Source organism: Paramisgurnus dabryanus, chromosome 1, assembly GCF_030506205.2.
Source record: "Paramisgurnus dabryanus chromosome 1, PD_genome_1.1, whole genome shotgun sequence".
In the NCBI taxonomy this organism is placed as follows: domain Eukaryota; kingdom Metazoa; phylum Chordata; class Actinopteri; order Cypriniformes; family Cobitidae; genus Paramisgurnus; species Paramisgurnus dabryanus.
In genome coordinates, this window is record NC_133337.1 from 57,153,535 (window position 1) to 57,179,559 (window position 26,025).

At 36.8% G+C, this 26,025-nt stretch overlaps 4 protein-coding genes across 4 annotated transcripts; 1 reads left to right on the forward strand and 3 right to left on the reverse strand.

Annotated features, from left to right (window-relative positions):
- Positions 1-3: 3 nt before the first annotated feature.
- Positions 4-4,571, reverse strand: meiob (meiosis specific with OB-fold). Its single transcript, XM_065242518.1, has 14 exons — positions 4,438-4,571; positions 4,280-4,346; positions 4,063-4,120; positions 3,748-3,879; positions 3,150-3,222; positions 2,856-3,051; positions 2,640-2,740; positions 2,497-2,549; positions 2,313-2,408; positions 2,109-2,204; positions 927-1,071; positions 652-838; positions 432-518; positions 4-346 (listed from the first exon to the last, which is right to left on the reverse strand). Exons 2-14 carry the CDS (start codon positions 4,328-4,330, stop codon positions 239-241), a joined length of 1,383 nt encoding a protein of 460 aa, XP_065098590.1. The 5' UTR covers positions 4,331-4,346; positions 4,438-4,571; the 3' UTR covers positions 4-238.
- On the reverse strand, positions 4,437-7,083 carry msrb1b (methionine sulfoxide reductase B1b). Its single transcript, XM_065242524.2, is given in 4 exon segments — positions 4,437-5,216; positions 5,337-5,451; positions 5,531-5,637; positions 5,757-7,083. Coding segments are annotated over 4 exon segments (351 nt in total). The 5' UTR covers positions 5,866-7,083; the 3' UTR covers positions 4,437-5,196.
- An 847-nt stretch (positions 7,084-7,930) lies between these two features.
- Positions 7,931-9,267, reverse strand: neurl2 (neuralized E3 ubiquitin protein ligase 2). The gene is made up of 2 exons (XM_065242523.1): positions 8,294-9,267; positions 7,931-8,198 (listed from the first exon to the last, which is right to left on the reverse strand). The coding sequence occupies exons 1-2, from the start codon at positions 9,120-9,122 to the stop codon at positions 8,083-8,085; spliced, it is 945 nt and encodes a 314-aa protein (XP_065098595.1). The 5' UTR covers positions 9,123-9,267; the 3' UTR covers positions 7,931-8,082.
- A 131-nt stretch (positions 9,268-9,398) lies between these two features.
- Positions 9,399-25,936, forward strand: tex2l (testis expressed 2, like). Its single transcript, XM_065242517.1, has 12 exons — positions 9,399-10,223; positions 13,683-14,939; positions 18,269-18,469; positions 18,613-18,877; positions 19,756-19,982; positions 20,118-20,261; positions 20,796-20,895; positions 21,582-21,714; positions 22,791-22,925; positions 23,494-23,706; positions 24,033-24,153; positions 24,260-25,936. The coding sequence occupies exons 2-12, from the start codon at positions 13,692-13,694 to the stop codon at positions 24,407-24,409; spliced, it is 2,937 nt and encodes a 978-aa protein (XP_065098589.1). The 5' UTR covers positions 9,399-10,223; positions 13,683-13,691; the 3' UTR covers positions 24,410-25,936.
- The last annotated feature ends 89 nt before the right edge of the window (positions 25,937-26,025 follow it).

Genomic DNA, 26,025 nt, shown 5'->3' on the forward strand with positions numbered 1-26,025 from the left:
AAGAAAGAAATTATACGTCAATACATCAAAAATGAATTAGTTTACAAAAGCCAAATGCAAGCCAAGTATCCTTACAATATAAAACGAAACGTCAAAAAATATAATTATATGAATATTAATAAATAAAACAAATGTTTTCCATTTTAATCAAAAATAAATATTATTAACACAAATTATAACCACAGAACATAACAATTAATGTATTTCATTCGTTTGGTTGCTGTGTTGCAACACAGCCTTAAACCAGTAACAGTGCAAGGTTTTGCTTAACTTCCACAGGGTCAGCGAGTGCACATGACAAAATGCTTGCCCTCATTCCACTTATGTTTTTAGGAGAAGGAAGAATCTATAAACAATAAAACATTATATTGACATTGTTATTTGAAATATTTAAAGTAAGAAATGTGAAAATGCCAAACATAATGATTAACCTGTAGATAAATTTTGCATTTCTCAATAAGAAAGGTCCACTTCATAGCTGTCCTTTGAGACTCTGACAGATACATAAACTCTTCTGTCTGTAAAGGTAAATATTTTGCTTTAAATTGAAATGGGTTGTTAAATGTGGTCAAGGTTTTAATAAAAATAAACTCATTTTTATTTACAAAGCATAAGGGTGGTTTATAAATGTATAAGTACAGATGTGCTTACTGTGCAACCCAGGGTTTTCTCAGCGACTGTGCCTGCCAGGTTGCATGACTTTAATGTCCCAGTGTGATCGCTGATATCTACCAGCAGGTGAAAGCTTGAAGTGATGTGCGTCTGTTGTCCCTGACTTGGACAGGCAGCATTGGAACAAGTCTGACTTTCCTCGTTGATTTCAACCTTGCATTTGGCACTAGAACAAAAAACATGTTATAAATATCAGCTATTTGAGGAGTATGTCATTTAACACTAGTTGCAACTATCAAGACACTTAGACTAACCATCTGTTGCGTATGACTTTGGAGATAGAGCAATCTAGTTCAAGAGTTGTAATGAACCCATATGTGATGCAATGAAAAGCATCAGCTTCTCCTCGACACCTGGCTTTGAGTTGGGTCACAGTCAGCACATCACTGATGGAATCCACTGAGAAATACACAATTTTACTGCATGGCTACATGCTAGATCCCTATGTATACTTTAATTTTGTACACTCTTAAAAATAAAGGTGCTTAAAAGGTTCTTCACAGTGATGCCATAAAAGAACCGTTTTTGGTTTCTCAAATAACCATTTAGTCAAAGGTTCTTTACCATTTATTTTATAAATTTTTATAATCTGAAGAACCTTTTTTCACATTAAAGAACCTTTTGTAAAACAGAAAGGCTCTTCAGATTTTAAAGATGCTTAAAGGGGACATTTCATAAGGCGTTTTTAAGATGTAAAATAAATCTTTAGTGTCCCCAGAGTACATATGTGAAAATCTAGCTCAAAATATAAATAATTAATTATAAAATGTTAAATTTGACATTTTGTATGTGTGAGCAAAATGTGGCATTTTTGAGTGTGTCCTTTAAATTCAAATGAGCTGATTGCTGCACTAAATGGCAGTGCCGTGATTGGATAGTGCAGATTAAGAGGCGTTATTATCCCCTTCTGATAATTTAACAAGGGGTGCCAAATTTCAATGACCTATTTTTTCACATGCTTGCAGAGAATGGTTTACCAAAACTTAGTTATTAGGTTGTTCTCTTTCACATTATTGATAGAAGAACTGGGGACCCAATTATAGCACTTAAACATGGAAAAAGTCAGATTTTTATGAAATGTCCCCTTTAAAGATCCATTTAGACAGAAAATGTTCTTCTATGGCATCGAGAAGCACCTTTATTTTTAAGAGTGTAGAGCAGAGGTAAAGATGTATAGGCTATGTCATAGGATTTCAAACTCCCAGAATGCTAAGGGGTCCCCAGAAAATTTCAGAGAAAAAAAGACTAATCTACTATACAGCCAATTATTTGGAAACAACATTACTTTTTATCTAACAGTTTAAATGTTTTTATACAAAAATATATATATAAATGGATATATTTTAGAATGGGGTCCTTTGCATAAGATTCATCATATTTGGGGGTTCTTGCCATCATAAAGTTTGAAAACCCTTAGGTTTTATCACATGACTTACACTGCATACTTTCGCCTGGGAGAACCTCTTGGTCCAGATCGCCATTTTCTAACAATCTCATTACACATGAGTACAGTTGGTTGGCCTCTGCTGTATCTAAATTGTATATAAATAATTAATGATTAGAACATAAATAAGTTTAATAATATTTCCAATTGTTAAAACAGGTTAAATGTAAACTTTTCAAATAATGGTTTCCCATACCAGGATGGATGGTAATGATTGTTTTTGAGGTCACTGTTGCTATCATAGATCTGCGAAAACTGTCAAAGGTGACACGAGCATCCGCAATGAACAGCACTAAGAGAAAACACACATATTCACAATAAGTTTATTTTGTCAAATATTGCTAATTGAAACAAAGGCCCATAACTATACACGATTATACCTGTTCCTCTCTGTGTTTGTGTTCGTACCAGATGAATTGTCTCTTTATCCCAACTGATACAAATGATAACAAAAAGCAATAAAATTGCATATTTAGGGTTAGTAGTTGTAAATAGTATTTTGATTTTAATTTTAGTTGCTTACCACACTAAAGGAAATGATTTCACAGTCTCATCAAACAGCCTTATTTCTTGCCTCTGTCCTTTGCGTCCATCTGATTTTGTGAAGAATTTCTCCTCTCCCACCTTTGACAAGACAAAATCTCAATAAATGAAAATGATACACCTGGCAACTTTTAGAAGAAAACTGTGCACTGTTCAGTAGTGAGAAGGCCTGGCAATTATTTCAGATTAATCTAACCGATTGAACAGCTGCTAGAATGTTAAGAATGTTTCCATCCAGGCTTTTTCCATTTGCAGTAATGTCTCTCAATGAATAGAAGTCTCCTGGGTCTTTAATTAGCATGTGGTACAATGGCAGAATCCTGTTCTCCGTTTCTAAATCTGAGCATATCTTAATGGCTGAGTGAGTCTGTGTTACCAACAGCCTGTAAACACTGAGATAAAATATTTATATGCATCACATTAAAGATAATGACAAAAGATTATTTTGTTGGATGTACAGTAGTGCACAAAGTTTTGCTATAGTATTTACCTGGGTGTTGAAGGACAAAATCTTTCTTCTTTTTCATAGTCTTTCGTCACAACAAGGGGGTTTTCAATTACAACTTAAATAGAAAATTATTCTTAGCTCACAGCCAAACAGTGTTCAATAAAATATATGTGACCCTGGACACAAAACCTGAAGTCTGAAGTAGCACTGGTAGCTAAATTCAGAAATGCATTGTATGGGTCAAAATGATAGATTTTTTTCTTATGCCAAAAATCATTAGGATATTAGGATGAAGATATTTGTTAATAATTTAAAGATCATGAAGATTTTTGTAAATTTCCTACCAAATATATATATTTGTCTTTAGAAATATGTGTTGCTAAGGACTTCATTTGGAGAACTTTAAAGGCGATTTTCCTAATATTTTGATTTTTTTGTACCCTCAGATTCTAGATATTGAAATAGTTGTATCTCAGCCAAATAATGACATATGCTAACAAATCATACACCAATGGAAAGTTTATTTACTATGCAGATGTATACATTTCAATAAAATATACCCTTATGACTGGTTTTGTGGTCCAGGGTCACATGTAATATAAAATGTGGTTTTGTTAACAAGAAATTGCTGCTATCTCACCACAATCCCCAATTTGAAAGTGACTGCTCAGTCCATGAATGTATTCCTCAGTTCCCCATGCAGACACATTGATAAAATCAGTTGGTGAGTCTTTTAGGGTGAAACTGAAGGTGAACCTTTCAGAGCCAACATCTTAATGAAAATATGAATTATAAATATATAAAAAATATATTAAAAAAATGGCAAATGGCTTAAGTAAATAAGCAAAAATTATACTTCAAAATAAGATAAACAAACAAGCAATGAAGTACAAGTATATTTATAAACTGTTTGTGAGAGAGATGAATAACGGATGGATAGGTAACGGTAACAAACTTTTTCTGTCAGGAAATCCTCTTGAATCAGTCTTTCCTATAATCACTCCAACCACTTTCTGGAAAATTAACAAATGGCTTGTATTTAACTGTAAATAGAAGTTTTACATGTATCTATTACATTACTGTGTGAAGTTAACAGTTACTAATTAAGAAGTCGTCACAACATCATATAGTAAGAGTACACGCGAGAGATGTTTGATCTGATATAATCTCACCGCATGCGTGATGTTGACATTAAGCCCTGATATTGGCACACAGTTCTGCATTTGAGCGTTTTTGTTCCTATAATGACAATAACACAAACATAATGAAAAATAAACATATAACCGACAGAAATGTCCGTTTTTGTTACTAAAAGCAGTAAATAAGTTACCGAGGCAACACGTAGCAACCGAAATCCTTTCAGTAAGCAATTGAAGAGTTTTTGAGGTGAAAGCGTTTCGTAGAGAATTTCTTACTTTACCGTAGCTGTATTATCATTAAAAAATAACAAATGAAACAGCAGTTTATTTTATGGTAGTAAAATGTAATACGCGTCAGTGTTTTGCGAGCCAAACAGGTCACGAGCTGCAAACGACCGTTTCCACCACTATCTGAGTCGTTTTGGCGGGCTCGTAACACTGCGTGATGCTTTTTATAGGGGGGGGAGACCATGCACCTTCAAAAATCAAAAAGCAATATTATTTTAACTTTTAATAATATTTATCAATGACAACATGAAGAGACATTTATGATACAACTGTGTGACACAGATAAACTCATTTTACTACGCCAAAAAGAATGGCATGCAAAAAGACATTGGATCAAATATAACACGATAACATTATCCAAATTATGACACATACAGTAGTCCTGTAAATTACAGGAAATTATCATCAAGGCTCAAAATTATCATAAAAAAATCTTAAATGGGTTTTAGGAAGTAATGTCATTCATTCTTGCATATTTTATCAGAGCTTATGCAGGCTAATATAAAAATAGATAAAACTTCTTTAATCTATGACTTTCAGGATGGCGATAATACATCTGTGTACAGGACCCCTGTCATGGGTTTTTCCTTGTCCACTTCATAAACTGCATCCTGTTGTGCGTGTGTGCAACAGCATCATCATCATCATGTCTTCATCTCGCTTTAGTGTTTATCAACCTTATCTGATGGAAAAGAGTGCAAAATAAAAATTAAGTGACCAATACAAATGCTTCTTAGACATATATGCAACTACAGCATACAGCCATTTCAAATCAAATTACATAATAAAAAAGCTGTCTTACCTTTTGGGACAAACTTAAGCGAGTGGCTGAATATTCAGAAACGTGATAAGCCCTCATCTGGCCCATCATTCAGAAACTCATGGCCCAGTCCATTGCCACACTTGCCACACAGAACCTGCATATTAAAACATGCATGAGCATATACAATACATGGGTTTTCTGCGATAAGTAACTGGATGATTGAATATTTTCACCTTATATGCTCTTAATGTCTCCATAACTTTTGTTACACTGTCTTCTCGGATGGTCTCTGTGAAAGCAGGCCAAGGGGATGAATGTTCATATTTGGACCTGCTTGAAACTCAGTTTGTTGTCCATCTGTTTGTTTCAACCGCATTTGTTTGCTAAGTCATGCTGTTGTAATAAAGCGGATTAGCAGAATATATTTCAGTTCAGTCAAGTTTACAACAGTTACATCACAGTACACCGCTGGTTGTGTAGAGTGGGCTAAATAAATGAAAATACATTACTTACCAGGTTTAAAATGATCTTTATAAACTTCCTTCCCGAAAAAAGAACAAAAGGACATTGTTTGTCAACAGATCAATATAACAACAACAGAGTATTTTAACCAATATCTAATGTGAGAAGGACACTAGAATGATACTGTTCCGGTCACGTGACCGTTTACACAACTTACTAGTTTCAGCATGTTCCCTAAAAGACCGCTAGGTGACGCACACTCATGCTTGTTTGAGTTCAGAATGTTTTTATCCATGCAGCTACAAATCATACATTACAACATTATATTGACAGATATGTAAATTATTAACAAAATTATTTAAGCAATAAAGTCATTTTCATTTAAGGATAAAAATGCAATAAATCCTGAATGTTATACCCCAGTTAATCTTTCAAAAAAATTATAAAATCTAATAGTTTGAAAAGTGTAGTATTCTCCTTCAAATCAGATCATTATATTATCAGTATAGCATCTTGCCTAAAAGTAGTGTGCTATTAATCCCCTTTTTTAAAGACAACATGTTCTCGATCTGGCGTTAACAAAATTAATGTCACATTATTGATTACCTAGAAGTCCACAATTTAAAATATTTCTTAATAATTTTACACCATAATGTTTTTGAATTATACATTTTTTAAAGAGCACCTATTTCATTGCTAAAAAACGTTATTTTTGTGTATTTGGTATAATACAATGTGATTGCGTCGTTTATGGTTAAAATACATTATTTTCCACATACCGTACATATTTGTAGCTCTAGATATCAATCTCTTCCTGAAATGCACAGATTTTGACCAAAACTCATTGATTTGTCCCATTGTCCCTGATTGGCCAGCTTATCTGTACATTGTGATTGGTCTGAATACCTCTGACATCAGCAGGAAATGTTTGAATGATTTGGTCACAATGCAATGCTGACAGAAGTTAACTTACAGAGTCAGAAACGGGAGGAATTATGATAATCTTGTCTACATCACCAATCCCAGGAAGTAAACTGTTGCCTACAATCCGTGTGTTTGTTGTAGTCCAACACTGTAAAAAATTTACCATAAAATGTACAGTAACTTACTGGCAACAATTATCCAGTAAGTTACTGTGAATACTTTTTACAGTTGGAGTACTGTACTTCCATTTACAGTATTTTATGTATGCACTGTGAAATCAATAACATTTAAATACTGTGATTTTAGTTGTATTTACAGTATTTTATGTTTGCACTGTGAAATCAAAAACATTTAAATACTGTGATTTTAGTTGTATTTACAGTATTTTATGTTTGCACTGTGAAATCAATAACATTTAAATACTGTGATTTTAGTTGTATTTACAGTATTTTATGTTTGCACTGTGAAATCAAAAACATTTAAATACTGTGATTTTAGTTGTATTTACAGTATTTTATGTTTGCACTGTGAAATCAAAAACATTTAAATACTGTGATTTTAGTTGTATTTACAGTATTTTATGTTTGCACTGTGAAATCAAAAACATTTAAATACTGTGATTTTAATTGTATTTACAGTAACTTTCTTTTTTAAGAAAAGAGATTTACGTTGGAAACGATAACTTGCATCATCGTTTACTTTGGGGTATGTACCTTTTGCATATCGTTAACATTTATTAATACACACACACACACACACACACACACACCAAAGGAAATGAAAAATCATGAATCGGACAATAGGTGCCCTTTAATAATTATTTTTGTTATAATTATTTTTTAAATCTTAAAATCACTGTTTATTTTAAGGTTTAAATGACATTTTGTCTCAGATTTTCAAGGTGGTCTCAGACTTTTGAACACTACTGTTCAATATTTTATGTCAGGGATGTTGACATTTAACACACATAGGGGTGGTTTCCAGGACAGGGATTATCTTAAACCAGGACTAGGCCTTAGTTTAATTAGGAAATATAACTAGTTTTAACAAACATGCCTTACAAAAAACATTACCTGTGTGCATTTTAAGGCAAAACAAAGGGCACTGATGTATGTCAGTGCAAGTTGTTATTAGTTTGGACAGCTCTTACATTTATTTTAGTCTAGGACTAGTCTAATCGCTGTCCGGGAACCGCCCAATTATTGCTTACTGAATCACAGTATCAGAATTTACTAAGACGCATAATATTACATAATAGAAATTTTATTAATACTAATATTTTTCCTGGTGATAAATTGCATACACAAAGTCTGAGCTTGAAGAAAACACTTTAGCTAAAAAACAAATCCACAGTTTTGCAGTCTTTGGAAGTATCTATCCAGATATCTGATAGGTTTGCTCATTCATATTTACAGTAGTGTTTCAGTAAATCTGGAAGTTCCAACCAGTCCAAAGCCATTCTGTGAATGATGTGTTTCTGAATAATCTTTCGGCAGAGTGTCTGCAATGAGGCAACTGGAAAAGAGAAGAAAGCAGAGGAGAAAATAGTAACATTTGTCAGGTTTTAGTCATATGGTAATAATACCAAAGATTTAAAAGTTGAAACTTACAGCCATATTCCACCTGGACGATCCTGACACATTTAGTAGCTGCGAATACATCCACAACAGCATACAACGGCCTATTAGTTGGGATCCTCTTGGCACAGGCTCCCATGTCTTCACCATTGATGATAATGTGCATATCACCATAGCCTTGTCCCTTAGGCACATAAACAACCCCTATGCGACTGCGGCGTGCAGTGGGAGGTAATGCGTTGGTTTTGTACAAGTCATCCAGAATGTGACTGTACCTCCCAGGCCGACTTCGTCCCACCAGCTTGTCTCTCGGTATGCATATATTTTCTATATACAGGTGAGTGTCAGTGAAAAATGTTTTAGGCTTGTTTCCTGTCTCACCAACTGGTTGTTCTCCACCTTCCACCTCTCCTGCTTGATCCTCAACAACTTTATTATGGTTTCTTGTAATTGCAAATACCCAGCTGTCTCCCATATCCACAAGATCCGGCAAAGAATATTCCGGCACCGTTTCCAGTGTACGGGGGTCATGTGCAGTGAGTCCAATCCTTAAATGACCACACCAACCAAGCTCTTTCTCTTCAATCTCAACAAGGAAGATCTCTCCGGGGCTCAAAGGGTCTTTACTGAAACAGACGCCATTCGCAAAACTTTCTACACGCGTGGCCTGAGTTCTCGAGGGGTCCAATTTCACGTTTGTACCATGAACCGAGTGAAACTCCATGAACTGGTCTAAAAAAGCTGTCATTTTTACAATGGAGATCAATGGAAGAACAGCGAATGGGCAGTCAGAATTAAATGTTGTTGCTGTATGTCCTGAGAAAAAAAACACTCTGTCACACAGTAAACCAAATATTCTCATTGTTCCCAATGTTGACTCCTCTAAAAGATAATCTTTGGCGAACACATGGTCTTTTCAGTAGTCGAACCCCTCCACCATCCAGAATCACTTTAGCTTGCTAAAGTTTTTAGTCCTGAAGGGCTGACTATTTTTGACCTGCTGCATGTGTCACTGGTTTTAAATAGATGACAGGGTATGCTGAGTGAAGATAAATGACTGAGAGGAGTTTAGCTGCCAAATCAAAACTGCTCATTGTTAATTCTATCCAAATTATGAGATATGATGTTGTTCTTTAATTTAGCCATGTTATGAGGCTTTGTTAGTACAAAGTCAGCACGCATTGTGCATATTTTAAAGAAACGTTTGTCATTTTTCAGCACAGAAAGAACTGCAATTGAGAGCTACACATTGCTTTATCTAGGCCGAAGTAATTGTCCTCTTTTACCCCACTTTCCTAGTATCATAGGGTGAAATGTGATGAGAAAGACTGCAGATCTTGCTTTCAAATGTAATAGTTGATGATTTATATATAGTTAAAAATAACTATAATCCTTTTTTTCTGTGATGTTGTTTTGTCAGATTTATTGTGGCTGTTTTGTGCCATCAACATGTTTTGGGTCATGTTATGTTAGGCTATATCTTTATCTGTGAGTGGATGTTAGAGCAGATTTTATTTTAAATAGAGATTAAAGTGGACTGCAGCCATGCTTTCTATAATCAGATTGAGAAACTACGCTTGGCCAGATCACATCTGGGTAGATGGAGGCTGTGGGGGGAGGAGTTATTTTTTATACAGGTTCACATATCGGGATGTACGAAAGAAGTGCAGTAATCATTCAAAAATGCGAGTTTTATTTTGGAGGATCCAGATTACCTACCGACACGCGCACATCTGCACGGCACCGCGAGCGCAATGATGCCATAAGCGCGCGCTATCGGCTTTAATGTAGCAGCATTCAATCTGATACCAAGCTGTGTGCAGACTTATGAATCATGCAAGACGTTTAAAGAAAGTGTCAGCTGTCGTGATTGAAGCGGAGAAGTGCGACTTCATGCTACTGACAGCACGGCGTTAAGATGTTATTATTCGGTGACCCGAAAATCCCATGGTGCGGAAATTAGGTAAGTTATTTGGAAATGGACACGTACTTCTGTTAAATAAGTTGTTTTACTGTAGTTTATACGTGCATTTATTGTGATTTGCTTTATCATTTATTATGCAGCTGATAGCAATCTGCTTTGATGAATTACATGCAGTTTTTATTATTTATTGCAGCCAATTAAACGTCATTTTTTCTGAACTTTGTTTTCTGCACCAATCACATCATCACTCTGTGAATGCTTAATGATGATAATCCATCTGAAACATTTGCATGACTTTAATTCCAGTTTATCTGACATTAATCTGCTCTAAAATCTGAGGTGTCACATCGACAGATGTATCAAGAAATATCTACAGTAGAAATGTCCCGTTGAGGGGTTATAGTTGTTGTTATTATAGTTGCATTATTATTATATGCATATAATATAGGCTTAATACGTTTTATGAACGACTATGCATGCAGTGATGTTTAGCATTAACAAATTTTTTTAGATAGTAGTTTAGTCTAGATTGCAATACGTTCTGAATTGCATTACTTCTGTCTATATTCTTGCGTTTCAACACACTCCTGAAAAAAATTATGATGTTGAATTGGTTCTCTGCAGTAATGCCTTAAAAAAACCTATGTGTTTAGCCAAAGATCCTTCATAAAAAAGTCATTTTTTTCTTACATTTAATAATCTGCAGAAAGGTTTCCTATGCAAAGATCCTCAGAAGGGTTATGCAGTTATGCCACCAGACAAATGACATTTTAGGATCTTTATGAGTTTAGAGTCTGCACAATTTTTCCTACGTCTCCCTCATCTATTTTTTCTCACTTCATCTGTCAAGGCTAAAAATAATAGACAGCAAATGTTTCACACTACATTATTGTGTTTTAACCCTGTGGTCTAAAATCACAGCTATGAACAATACGTGTCACCCAGCTGTTTCATTGTCTACCCATGCTTGTAGAGAAAGCCATATATGGTTATTAAAAATGCAAACATTTATACAGGACAGGTTGTGTGTGGATTTTATACACATACAGTGAGGAAAATAAGTATTTAATGAACACCCTGCTATTTTGCAAGTTCTCCCACTTAGAAATCATGGAGGGGACTGAAATTGTCATCGTAGGTGCATGTCCACTGTGAGAGACCTAATCTAAAAAATTCCAGAAATCATAATGTATGATTTTTTAAACTATTTATTTGTATGACACAGCTGCAAATAAGTATTTGGACACCTGTCTATCAGCTAGAATTCTGACCCTCAAAGACCTGTTAGTCTGCCTTAAAAATGTCCACCTCCACTCCATTTATTATCCTAAACTAAATGCACCTGTTTGAGGTCGTTAGCTGCATAAAGACACCTGTCCACCCCATACAAGAATCCAACTACTAACATGGCCAAGACCAAAGAGCTGTCCAAAGACCCTAGAGACAAAATTGTACACCTCCACAAGGCTGGAAAGGCCTATGGGGAAATTGCCAAGCAGCTTGGTGAAAAAAGGTCCACTGTTGGAGCAATCATTAGAAAATGGAAGAAGCTAAACATGACTGTCAATATCCCTCGGACTGGGGATCCATGCAAGATCTCACCTCGTCGGGTCTCAATGATTCTAAGAAAGGTGAGAAATCAGCCCAGAACTGCACGGGAGGAACTGGTCAATGACCTGGAAAGAGCTGGGACCACCGTTTCCAAGGTTTCTGTTGGTAATACACTAAGACGTCATGGTTTGAACTCATGCATGGCACGGAAGGTTCCCCTGCTTAAACCAGCACATGTCCAGGCCCGTCTTAAGTCTGCCAATGACCATTTGGATGGTCCAGAGGAGTCATGGAAGAAAGTCATGTGGTCAGGTGAGACCAAAATATAACTTCATAATTCCACTTGTTTGGAGGAAGAAGAATGATGAGAACCATCCCAAGAACACCATCCCTACTGTGAAGCATGCGGGTGGTAGCATCTTTGGGGGGGGGGGTTCTGCACATGGGACAGGGCGACTGCACTGTATTAAGGAGAGGATGACTGGGGCCATGTATTGCGAGATTTTGGGGAACAACCTCCTTCCCTCAGTTAGAGCATTGAATATGGGTCGAGGCTGGGTCTTCCAATATGACAATGACCCGAAACACACAGCCAGGATAACCAAGGAGTGGCTCTGTAAGAAGCATATCAATGTTTTCAGACCTAAACCCAATATAGAATCTTTGGAGGGAGATCAAACACATGTTTCTCAGTGACAGGCCAGAAACATGACTGATCTAGAGAAGATCTGTGTGGAGGAGTGGGCCAAAATCCCTCCTGCAGTGTGCGCAAACATGTGGAAAAACTACAGGAAACGTTTGATCTCTGTAATTGCAAACAAAGGCTACTGTAACAAATATTAACATTGATTTTCTGAGGTGTTCAAATACTTATTTTCAGCTGTATCATACAAATAAATAGTTTAAAAAATCATACATCGTAATTTCTGGATTTTTTTTAGATTATGTCTCTCACAGTGGACATGCACCTTTGATGACAATTTCAGACCCCTCCATGATTTCTAAGTGAGAGAACTTGCAAAATATCAGGGTGTTCAAATATTTATTTTCCTCATTGTAAGTAGTTTTTTGGCGGTTGTCAGATGGTTATTTCAGTAAGATTAGACCTGGGGTCCCCCAGAAGGTTCCATAAATGTTACTCAATAGGGTGGGGTGACGCCTTACCTTTAATATCTGAAGAACCTTTCTGTTTTACAAAAAGTTCTTTAAGGTGAAAAAACGTTCTTCAAATTATATAAATGTAAAGAAATTGACTTTGTGGAACCTAAAAAGGTTTTTTTACAGCATCGATGTAAAGAACCTTTTAAGCACCTTTTGCCTACAGTACAATTATTGGCTCAACAAAATGAAAATCAGTTCTATTGTATGTTCTTACTGCACACAAATGTATTATGTAACCTTATTTAATCATTTAATAATAATGAATAAATGAATTACAATCATTATTCTAAGTAGGCTTCTTTTTTATTTCTCAGTGGAAAAAAACTTAAATTGTAAGTGAAAGGTACATTTTCATGGCTTTGGGGTTGATGTAACATTAAAGTGAAAATGCAAATACTGTATGCAGCATCGTTCTCGCTCCAGTACTTTCCCTTCTGCACACAGAGGATATTACCAGGCAAAAAAATGCATGAGTTAAAGATTTAGTCTTTTTTAAACCCTTATATGTAGAGTAGAAACATCATGTCAGAGCCTTTTGGTGCAGCTTACAGTAGGCAGATTGTTATTAACAAAATCCCTGCTCATGCAGACTCTAGTACCATTACAGGGGTTTTCCTGTAGCAGGAGATCAGTTCTTGGAAGATGGATGATGCAAAATGTCATAAAAGTTGTTTTGTTTAAACTGTTATTTGCCAGTGATAGTCATAAGGCTCTATGATGTTCTGAAAACTGCTGATGAAAGCTGAAGTAAAACAACTGTTGTAATATTTTCTACTTGCTGTGTAGAGATACACCATGGCAGGGAGGACAGGAAATGAAGGAATCCATAGATTGCCTTGTGGGATCCAGAGGTCGGGCCTAAAGCCTCTTCCACCTGAGCAGCAGACAGCAGACATGGACAAAAAGGGTATCGTGATCCATCTGACTGGCACTGAAGGTGAATGGGACAGTCTTGATGACAATGACCTCATATTTACAATGGACTGTGACGGCCAAAAGTCACTCAGCTCCCTCCCAAAGAAAATACCATGTTCGGTTGACATTCAGGCTGAGGAGGACTGGAGCATCAACTCACCTGCATTCAACGTTCCTCTCTCTCCATCTTCCCAAGGCTCCCTAGCAGACTCTTTCACCCTGAGCTCTGGTTTCCTATCACCTACCCACCGGCCCTTGGCCAGCTTTGTAAAGTCTTTGTCTACGGAGTTGGATCTAAAAGACTCATCTCTGAAACCCAAGCCGCTTCTCAGCCTCGTCAAATCGATTTCAACCGAGCTTTCCCGTAGCGAGCCCGAAGTGTCCCAATCCAAGTCCGATTCTAAGCTCAATCTCCACCTTTTTACACAATTCACACAGTCTAAAACCCGCAAAGGCGATTCCCACACTGCCCCTCCGTCTCCGGTCCACCTGTCACCAACTGAGCCCAAAGCCAGTTTCTTCAAAATGGAGCTTGAGGACACTCGACGCAAATTCTCAGAGGCCGTGCAAGAACCTTTAAGCATGTTCAGTAAGATCATGCGTGAGGACAGTGTCGGCAGTCCCAAACACCAAAAAAGCACAGGGTCAATAGACTCCCCAAGCTACAAAGGTTTTGGAATTGCGAAATCGCTTACTGACTTGACAGTAGGCGAATCTCCTAAGAGTGGAAGGAAAGCAGATTGCGAGATGCTGCCGCAGTGCAACTGGCCGGTAAAACGACGCAAACGATGTGCACAGAAATCCTGCAGTGCATGTGTACACCATAGTAGACAAGAAGATGCTGGACCTATGATGGAGTACAGCACAAATAAGAATAGGACTGATGTGGCAGACCAATACTCCTCATCTGTTCCAGTGGGTCTTGCCTATGTAGCATTGCTGTCATACTGCTATTTTATCTTGCCACTGTCACCTTATTGGTCTGGCCTGTTTCTCGGCTTAGCATTTGGGTTTATGCTGGGGCTTATGCTTATCCGATGGAGCTCCACTGGACGTTCATCTACCAAGCACCCAAATAGACCAAATTTTCTCCTTGAGCATCAACAAAGCAAATGTATTTTTCTCAAGGTGAGTTTGATGTTAATTTTAAGCAATTTTAATTGAGTCTCTAATGCTACAGCAATTGTGTCCAAACAGAACTGGTGTAATACACTGTCAGAAAAATGGTCTCTAACTGTCACGGGGGCTGTACCCTTTCAAAAAATACACCTTTGCACCAATGGAGTTCATCGAATGTACATATTAGTACCTCAAAGGTACATATTGGTACCGAATGTATACATATCTATACCTAACTGATACATAAAAGAACCATTTTAACCATTTATTGACCTTTTTTGGACAGTGAGTGTAGTACTATGTGCTTGTAGTGTTTCTGTAGCTCAACTGGTAAAGCATTTGGTTAGCTGCTCTTTTTAAAGATGTCTATCAATGTAAGCAAGTGTCATTTGGGAATTACCCGTCTTTTGAATATCTAGGTATTGTGTTGAAGGGTACTCCACGCATTCTACTGATCATTATTTACAGGCCCCCAAAATACTCTCCAGCATTTGTTGAGGACTTTACAGAACTGTTATCAATGATTTCCTCAGAGTTTGACAGTTTTGCTATTGCTGGAGATTTTAACATTCACATAGATAAGCCAGAAAGCAGTATGACAAAAGATGTCACAGCTGTTTTAAATACTTTTGATCTGACTCAACATGTACATGGACCCACACACAATCGTGGACACACTCTAGATTTAATTATCAGCAAGGATGTAAACATTTCATCAATTGTAATTAAGGATGTAGCACTGTCTGATCATTTCTGTATTTTCTTTGATATATTAATCTCTCCTCCTATTGAAACTAAATCTGTGTCTGTCAAAAAGAGATCCTTAAATGAGAACACCAGTGTGCTATTTATGAAGGCTATATCTTTAACACCAAGCATATCTGCAGACTCTGTTGATTTTCTCCTTGATTCCTTTAATTCGAAAGTTAAGAGTGCAATCGATGATATTGCTCCTGTAAAAGTCAGGAAGAAGAATGGCAGGCAAAAATCACCTTGGAGAAACTCAACAGAGGTGCAGAATATGAAGAGACAATGCAGAAAAGCTGAGCGCATATGGCGGAAGACAAAACTTGTAGTCCATTATAATATCTATAAAGACAGCCTTCGTGCTTTCAGTGTGGAACTAGGCAAAGCTAGACAGACTTTCTTTTCAAATATTATAAACAAAAACATGCTACTATAGAGAGACTAACAACCCCCCCAAGTCACATTCCAAGTGAAATGTTCTCAGACAGCAAATGCAGTGAGTTTGCTAACTTCTTCTCTGAGAAAATCAATAATATCAGAAAGGTGATCAGCACATCCTTGAGCTGCGCCGGGGTCAGACAAATCAGACCACAACATCAGAAAGTAGTTACAATGTCTGATTTCGAAGCAGTTGATGGTAAAATTTTGGAAGAAACAGTACAGCATCTTAAAACATCAACCTGCGCCCTTGACACACTCCCAACATTTTTTTTCAAAAGTGTCTTTAACTGTTTAGAAGCAGATCTCCTAGAAGTGGTAAATTCATCACTTAACTCTGGGACTTTTCCAAAGTCACTTAAAACTGCAGTTGTTAAGCCCCTCCTAAAAATGAGCAACCTAGATAACACTGTATTGAGCAACTACAGACCAATCTCAAATCTTCCTTTCATAGGCAAGATCATTGAAAAAGTTGTTTTCAATCAGCTGAACAAATTCTTAATTTCTAATGGTTACTTTGACATTTTTCAATCTGGTTTCCGACCACACCACAGTACAGAGACAGCGCTCATAAAGATAATAAATGATATTCGCCTCAATACAGACACAGGCAAACTATCAGTGCTGGTGCTACTCGACCTCAGTGCTGCTTTTGACACTGTCGATCACAACATACTTCTTGACAGGCTGGAAAACTGGGTCGGGCTTTCTGGGGTGGTCCTGAAATGGTTCAAGTCATACTTAGAAGGGAGAGGTTATTATGTAAGTATAGGTGGCTATAAATCTGAGTGGACATCCATGACATGCGGAGTCCCGCATCAGCATACTATCATCTCAAAAATATCGCAAGAATTAGATGCTTTGTTTCCAGACAAGACTTAGAGAAACTTGTGCATGCTTTCATCACCAGCATTGTGGATTATTGTAATGGCCTCCTCACTGGCTTTCCCAAAAAGACCATAAGACAGCTCCAGCTCATTCAGAACGCTGCTGCCAGGATTCTGAGCAGAACCAGAAAATATGAACATATCACACCAGTCCTCAGGTCGCTACACTGGCTACCAGTTACATTTAGGATTGATTTTAAAGTATTATTAATGGTATATAAATCACTCAGTGGACTAGGACCTCAATACATTGCTGATATGCTCATTGAATATAAACCCATCAGATCACTCAGATCATTAGGATCACATCAGCTAGAAATACCAAGGGTTCACTCAAAGCAAGGAGAGTCAGCTTTTAGCTATTATGCCAGTCGCAGCTGGAACCAGCTTCCAGAAGAGATCAGATGTGCTCCAACAGTAGCCACATTCAAATCCAGACTCAAAACACATCTGTTTAGCTATGCATTTACTGAATGAGCACTATGCTGCGTCAGAACTGATTGCACTATATTATATATGCACTATTTTAATTATTTTCTATTTCTCTTGTTTTTATTCTTATTTTTATTCTTATTTTTAACTGTTTTATACTTTTATTCCTGTTTTATTCTTTTTCATACATTTAAACAGTTTTTATTAAAATCACATTTATTTTCTTTTAATTGATATTTTAAATTCATGTATCTTTGATTTTTTGTTTTCTCATTTCTATGTAAAGCACTTTGAATGACCTTTGTGTATGAAATGTGCTATACAAATAAACTTGCCTTGCCTTGCCTTGCCTAGTAGCACAAAGGTTGTGGGTTCGATTTTCAAGGAATTCACAGACATACTGGTAAAAATGTATAGCTTAAATGCACTGTAAGTTGCTTTGGATAAAGGTGTAAGCCACATGCATAAATGTAAATGCAATATTAACTCGAGCAATGAACAATGCCTGAGACATTGCAGCCACTGGTAATTTAAGTGCTAAGAAAAGCAACAAAAAAGCACCCTAGGTGAATTGTCTCACAGACTGCTGTTAAAACAAATCCTGCACTTCACTTAATTTCACCAAATCCGATGTCCTTGCTGCATTTCTCCAAAGACTCAGCAAGTCCCACATTACTGCTCTGTTTCTTGATCAATCCTGACATCTGTGTAAAATAACACACACCCACAGCTTGTATCCTGATGCTCCACTTCTTTAATTTGTCTGTCTCTGTGCTACTTTACAGCAAGGATGCAGCCATGCAAAGATTTAAGTGATGTGTTTCTGCGTTTCAGGGCTGGATGAATGAAATGTACACATATGATATAGAGACCTACCACCCATCCCTCATGCACTCTGTGTTTGTCACATTGGAAGGAGCCTATTTGCGGCTTGACTACCCCCGTAACAACATTCCCCGCTGGGCCGCCTTTGATGAGATCTGCTACGAAAAGAATTTCACCCACTCTCGGATATTTAGACTCACTGGAAGCAAGGTCGGTGTATCCCTCATTTGAGCATTTTAGTAGACGTACAATACACTTCTGTGATAGCGTGACACAGTTTTGCTTATGGCTTGAAATTGTGGTAGAGTTTTGGAATGATGCAAATATTAATGAGGTTGTTGCCTTGGTAACAGGTATTTCTTATGCCATTGGCTTTGGCACACAAGAGAGTGTGGAACAGGAAGTATCCCATTTGCATACGTTTGGCTGAAGAAGAAATGAATGTGGAGGAGGAGACAGTTGAGGGACAGGGGGTGAGACAGAAAGCGGAGAAGCCCATTGGCCGTCCTATCACACTGTTTCTCTTTGGAAGAACGGGGCGGGAAAAAGAGGAGTGGTTCCATCGACTGCTTTCTGCATCCAGTTACAACGAAGAGGACCATTTTGAATGCATACTTGGTGGGAAACTTGCTATCAATTAAGATAAAATAAAATTAAGTCAAGCCCATTAAGCTGACATACAAATAAAACAAATCAGTTATTTTGTATTAATGAATGGTTTTGTTAAAGGTGCAATGTGTAACTTTTAGAAGGATCTCTTGACAGAAATGCAATATAATATACATAACTACATTAGAGACCTTACATAATTAACTGTATTGTTTTTATTACCTTAGAATGAGCCATTTTATCTACATACACCGCGGGTCACCCTACATGGAAGTTGCCGCCATTTTTCTATAGTAGCCCTAAACGGACAAACTGTTCTAACTGTTCTTGCTTCAAATTTTAGTCATTCGAGAAATTCACTCGGAAATTTGCATCATGGGAGGGGCTTCTGCGACTCCGCCGAGACTCCGCCCACTCCGCTCGCTTCCTGTAATCACGTCACTACTACAGCAAGGTCCTGATAGGTTAACGCGGCGAGGAAATCAGGCGAAGTTCAGATTTTTCAACTCGCGCGTTTTCGGCGGCAACGCTCAATTCGCGCAGAACGCGCCATGCCTTCCACGCATTCCACGCCATCCACGCCGCGCCGCGCCTATCGTGCCTACCGTGCCGCAGGACAATAATCCGCGTGTAATCACGTCTTTGCCTTGACTTAACATGTAAATCACCCACGCTTGCCGCCTCTACCACGGCTGGTAAACGCAGCATGAGGCACTTGTTGGAATTCACTGTGTCACCTCTAGATGCCGCTAAAAGTCCCACATTGCATCTTTAAGTAATTACACTTTGCTGTAATAAGATAAAGGGCTATCGTTTCTTGACAAAGTTTATTTTTCCTCCAACATATCATAATAAGTACAATACTGGTTATTTCTTTTGCTCTGCAGACAAATCTGTGTTGCATGAGGAAAACCCTTTGGGTATCTTACATGGTGGTGAAAGCAAGGAAAGCAATGAAGATGTGTTTCACAGTGACCCCATTGGCAAAGCAAAGGATGACATTTTACCAGACTATACTTCCTACATGATCGGTCTCATCTTCTCAGGATATGCGGGTCCTCTGTCAAGCTCCTGCCATTCCAGCCCCCAAAGTAGTCCCACTGACAAACAGCAGGTGAGAGACTTTAATAAGAAATTGATTGACATATTTTTCAATTTCGGAAATAGAAAAGTATTTATTATTTAAAGTTTATTATTATTTAAAGTGAGCATACAATATCTATTTTAAAGTTTTCCATCCTTTATAAAGCACAACTTTTGCTGCCATGACGATGAAACAAGGCCTGTATGGTTGAATGCTCTGATTGGCCGAATCTTTTGGGACTTCCTTCATGAGAAGTACTGGGCCGATCAAGTGGCATCTAAGATACAACGGAAGCTAAGCAAAATCCGGGTAATATAAGAGACAGGAAAGACAGGATCATTTCAAAATTGTAAAAGTATTTGAATTTTGTGCACAATTAGTTAAAAAAAAAATGATTCAGTGACAACAATGTTAAATGAATGAAATATAAAATATATATACAAATATAAAAAAAACTTTAAAAAGTAAATTAGCTGGTTGCCTTAAAATGTTTAGTTACCTCGACATTTTAGTATTAATTCTAAATATTAAAATAACTCTTTATTAGTATTTTTTTACTTTATTAATACAAATATTAGTAAAAATGGTTGTCAACTAATATTTCTAAGTTTAATTGACTCAAAGGCAATTTAAAGGAAACCAAATAAATTTTCACAGTGATATGGTTTAAGATTGCTATATACCAGAATCAGTCAACATAAGACAACAGAAATGTTGTTTAGTCATTATTTAGTGGTATTTTAATTTTATAGTTTCATGTTATGGGTCACATATAGGTACAGTATGGATGTTTTTATAGAGGCATATGTGGATCTTTCCATATGTTTTTGTGTTTACCTACAGCTGCCTTACTTCATGGATGAACTGACCCTTTCCGAACTGGCCATGGGCTCCAGCATGCCCCAGATAACAGGCACGGCTCTGCCACAGGTCAACGGGAGAGGTAAGCGTGCAGGCCTTTTATAAAAGAGCAGATTAGGTCATTCATCCATTAGGACTGCTTGAGCGTATGTGTTATTATGTTCCTGCATTGAGCAGTAGATGAGATGTTTTTATCCTCCTGTAATCTCACAGGGCAGAGGAGCACGTAACATTACATCTCTCTGCTCAAGCAAACTAAGCATGTCTAAGCATTGTGTTTAACACGGTAATATTATCACACATGAGAAGTGACTTATAATGTATTCTGTGGAGCCCAGGGTGCATCTTTCACTATTATGATGTGTTATGTAACACAAAATGACGTTTGACAGTCTGACTCTCATACCGTTGATGGATTTATAATGTGGGCTGATGCATGTGTAAGTGTTTTACTGTGCTATATGATTTGTTAAAACTATTAACCGCTTATATTTTTAACTCTTGACATACACATTTAGCTTATTAATGTCTTTAGGTGTCCGTTTACTTTTAATTCCTTACAAAAGTATTAGTCAGCACTAAAATAGAAACAGATCTATTATTTAGATTTTTCATTGCAGACGTGTGTAGCATTTACATGTGGTGCTCGTGTGCGAGATACAGGTTTGAATCTGAATCATATTTGTGCCCGTGTGCATTGTTTTCTGTCATCTCATTTTGACATTTATAAAATGGCAAAATGAAAAGACAAATATCTTTGTTTGTTAGGTCTTTGGTTGCATTTGGAGGTGGAGTACACAGGGGCTCTACAGATGAATCTGGAGACCAAGATAAACCTCTCCAGACTTGGGAAGGAGGGAGTCCTGGAGGCAGACACAGAGCTTGAGGCCATCAATGATTTGTGAGTTTGTGTAGAATTGAAGAAATTCAGATTTAGATTTTCCTGAAGAATGAAAAGTGTTTTATCTCATATTTAATTGTGTTACATATGGAGCAGGGTTCGAAACAGTTCAAAACCACATATATTTTTATATAATTTTTATTTTTATTTAAAACATATCTTTACTTTATGCTGCTAATAATGTTACTGCTTTGTATGCTTGCACTTAAGCTCACAATACCGGCTACCGTAGCTGCTCTATGCATTTTCGAAAGGGAGGGGTAAACTGTGGACTGAACTGTTGGTTGCAATATGCAATCTTACCACCAGATGCCGCTAACATCTATACAGTGTACCTTTAAATCAGTAGTAGTTCTGAAATAATGTTAGTTTTTGAACACTAAAGTCAGTGGTGGTTGGTGACTTTTTTTCGAGGGCGCATGATGCGAAGCTCGTCACAACATGTATGTAGCTCATCATGTGTGTGGTTCCTTTTTTTAAAATATGTGTTCTGGGCTTCGAGAGATCGTGTGTGCATCACGTGTCTTATCAAAATATGTGCCTGCTGCAGACACGTCTAAAGGGTTTATGATAAGAGACACGCGTTTGCCAGAGACTCGCATAATCTCATGCATAATCAGAGTTTACTGTTTAGGGAGTGTCTTGCGTGTATTTTGTGATTGTGAGGGTCTCTTTTATCATAAACGGTTTTGACGCGTGTGGAGCAGGCACTTATTTTGACAAAACACGTGATGCACATGGCTCGCATGACGCAACAAACACTTATTTTGAATTAGCGCCCTCGGATGAGCAGTCACGAGCCGCCACTGATGCACATGGTTCACATTATGCAACAAACACATATTTTTGACATGACGAGCAGCACAAGACACCCTGAACACGTTTTGAATTCGCGCCCCTTGGAAGAGAAGTCACCGGCCGCCACTGACTACAGTATATAACAATATTTTCTAGAAATATGCAATGTAGCTTTATAAGTGTTCAAATATTAAAATACTAAATCAATTAAAAAGAAAGAAACATTTTTATAGTTTAGATTTATGTTTGTGATATATGATTATAATATTGCTCTTTAGGAGCAGGTCTAGGCTCTCAGTGCTGGCTGACAGTGAGGAGGAATCCTCAAGTGCAGGATCCTCAGATGAAGAAGAAATGTCATCTGTTGACACACATGGAGCTCCCACAGAGAAGACCCAACCTGCTGCTGAGGGGTAATTATTATTTAACCAGACCTTAAAGAATTCACTCAATCCCTCATAATATACGCAACCTTGTGTCATAGCAGATGTATATGAATTCCTTTCGTCAAGTAAACACAAATACATAATTTTAGATAAAAAGTCATCTTTAAGTTAAATCTAAAAAGGGTTTTGAGAGTTTTAACCAATTGAAATAAATTAGATTTTTTTATGTAATTTATCTGAAAATCATTTTAAATGATCCTGTGCATCTTGGGTATGTGACCCTCCCTTTAAAAGTTTAATAATGCAATTATAAAATTAGGAGAATCAAGTATTGATTTTAATCACTTATTACACTAGGATGATTTTATGTAAAAAAACAGTAAATCAGAAAAAGGACTTTAGCTTGGTTGTCACACATAGGCTATTGGCTAAGACCCCTAGTTGGGTTTAGACACCAATTATGAGGTCATTTGCTTTTAATCTTCTACTTTAACTGTACTTGTTATGTATTATTGTACCGCTATGTTATTTTGGGTTTCTTTAGTGTGTAGAGAACATCAAGGCTGTGATGAAAATGTTACATTGCTCCCCACAGAGCTGCAGCTGGTGGCAGCACTAGTAGGCGGATTTTGAGATTCGTCGACAAGATTGCTAAATCAAAGTATTTCCAGAAGGCCACCGAAAATGAATACATAAAAAAGAAGTTTGAAGAAATGTCCAACACCCCTCTGCTGCTCACTGTGGAAGTTCAAGAGCTCTCAGGAACACTTGCTGTCAACATACCACATCCCCCTACAGACAGAATATGGTATGACACGCTCATGTTGCATTAGAGACTGAAGCTTTGCTTAAGCTCACAAGATGTTTACAAAGATTATCTAGTGTAATCATTTGACATCATTCACTCTTTGATTAAAAGTTGGACATAATTAAATTTCAATTTGAGGTTTAAGGATTAGGAACATGTTTAAGCTGTATTAAGTGACATTTTGCCACTAAAAATATATACTGTACATATCTCTGTCACAGCTCTAGGCTGAAGGGAGTCAGAGGAGTGGCTTGTGCTTTTTAACCAATCAGAAAAATAGACAAATTTGTTAAACTTGTAGTCTTGCTTTTTGTCTTCTTTCACAGGTATGGTTTCTGCGTGCCCCCGAAGCTTGATCTAAGAGTCATACCTAAGCTTGGAGAGCGAGAAGTGACTTTCTGTCATGTGACCGAATGGATAGAGAAAAAGCTTAAGGATGAGTTTCAGGTTCAGCTCTCTTTAAAGAACTTTTACTATAAATTATTTAATTTTCAGTTGAACACCTAAATGAAGCCCCAAAACCAATCTTATTCAGTTTTCTTCTATTTTCCAGAAAGTTTTAGTTTTGCCCAACATGGATGACATTTACTTACCACTAATGCATTCTGGGATGGACAATGTACACCCTGCACAAGTTTCCCATCACTCCTCTGTAGCCTCCACTGAACGGTGTGATCTGGAACATTCTTCAGAAATACAGTAGTGCCTCCTTGTGGACCGACATAAAAATGCAATACTTTCAGAAACTGTAACAAAGATTCAGTTTCATTTATACATCACAGCACAGTTTCAGTAGGTTTCAAATATGCTTAAGCAGTAAGTTACAACAGGCTGTGGTTTATTGTTGTTTTTAATATAGTCGTGGACAGTTTCATAAATAGTTACCACAGTAGAAATATTAAAGGGATGCTCCAGCCAAATATTACATTTACCCCATGATGTACTCAATCTCAAGCAATCCAAAATACATATGTCCATCATTTTTCAGACAAACACATTTGGGGTTATTTTAGTAAATGTCCTTGCTCTTCCAAGCTTTATAATAATAGAAAAAAGGATCAACGTCTGACTTTAAACCCCACAAAAGTGCATTCATCCCTCACAGAAGTAATCCACATGGCTCTAATGGGTTAAAAAATGTCTTCTGCGGGAATCAATGCAATTTTATACAAAAAATATTCAGATTTCAAAATTGTAAACGGTAATAACTAGCTTCCCATAACAGCACCATCTTGGACTCACATGATTCACAAGAGTTTTAGCGTAATGAGCATTCGTGACACTTTGTATGCAACTTCTATTATATGTTCTTAAATCTGATGTATGTGTACGTTATAATGTATTTTTATGATTCTGTAAAGCGCTTTGGTATGCAACTTTAAAGGTGCTATATAAAATAAAGTTTATTATTATTATAACAGAAGCTAGTTATTATAGTTTATAAAGTTTAAAATTAAGATATTTTATAAATCAGGGATACCTGATCCCTGTGTTCTCCCATTATAAGCTTGGAAAAGCAATGGCATTTTCTAAAATTACTCCAAATGTGTTGGACATCTGTATCTTGGATTGCTTGAGAGAGAGTATACATCATTGGATAATTTTGATATTTGGCTGGAGTATCGCTTTAAGAATGCAAATGTTCAAGTAAAACAAATTCTTTAAACAAAATGAATTACTTTGTGGGCTGGAACTATTCATTTTATAACCTCACATACATGAGATTGAATTCATAATAATAATAATAATAATGCATTTTATTTCATGGCGCCTTTCAGAACACCCAATGTCACCTTACAAACAATATACAGGTCACTGGATAGGACAGAACGCACAAAAGAGAAACAGCATATGCATGTAAAATGCATTTAGATCTCAATAAAACATTGCATAAACAGCCTGTATAAAAATATATGTCTTAAGACGGTTTTTAAAAGTCAACAAGCACTCGCTATTGCGAACATCAAGGGGAAGAGAGTTCCATAGGCATAACTAAAAGATCTGGCACCCATGGTAGTAACATTATTAACATTACAGTAATAAATACAGCTTTCTTGCCAGCTTAAGTTTACTGATGCAATACTACTTTGTACATGCTTATTTTATTGCATTATTGCATCATGTCATGACTGCTGTTTCAAGTATTATTAGTTATAAATCCTTAAATGTTGAAGTTCCATATTAAATGTATACAAATATAATAATTAAACTTGTTAAATAACACAGCTCGTCACAGTTTAAAAAATATTGGCCAATAAAGCAAAAAAAAACAAAAAAAAAAACATGCAGGCATTTTAATGCAATACACATTGTTTATTT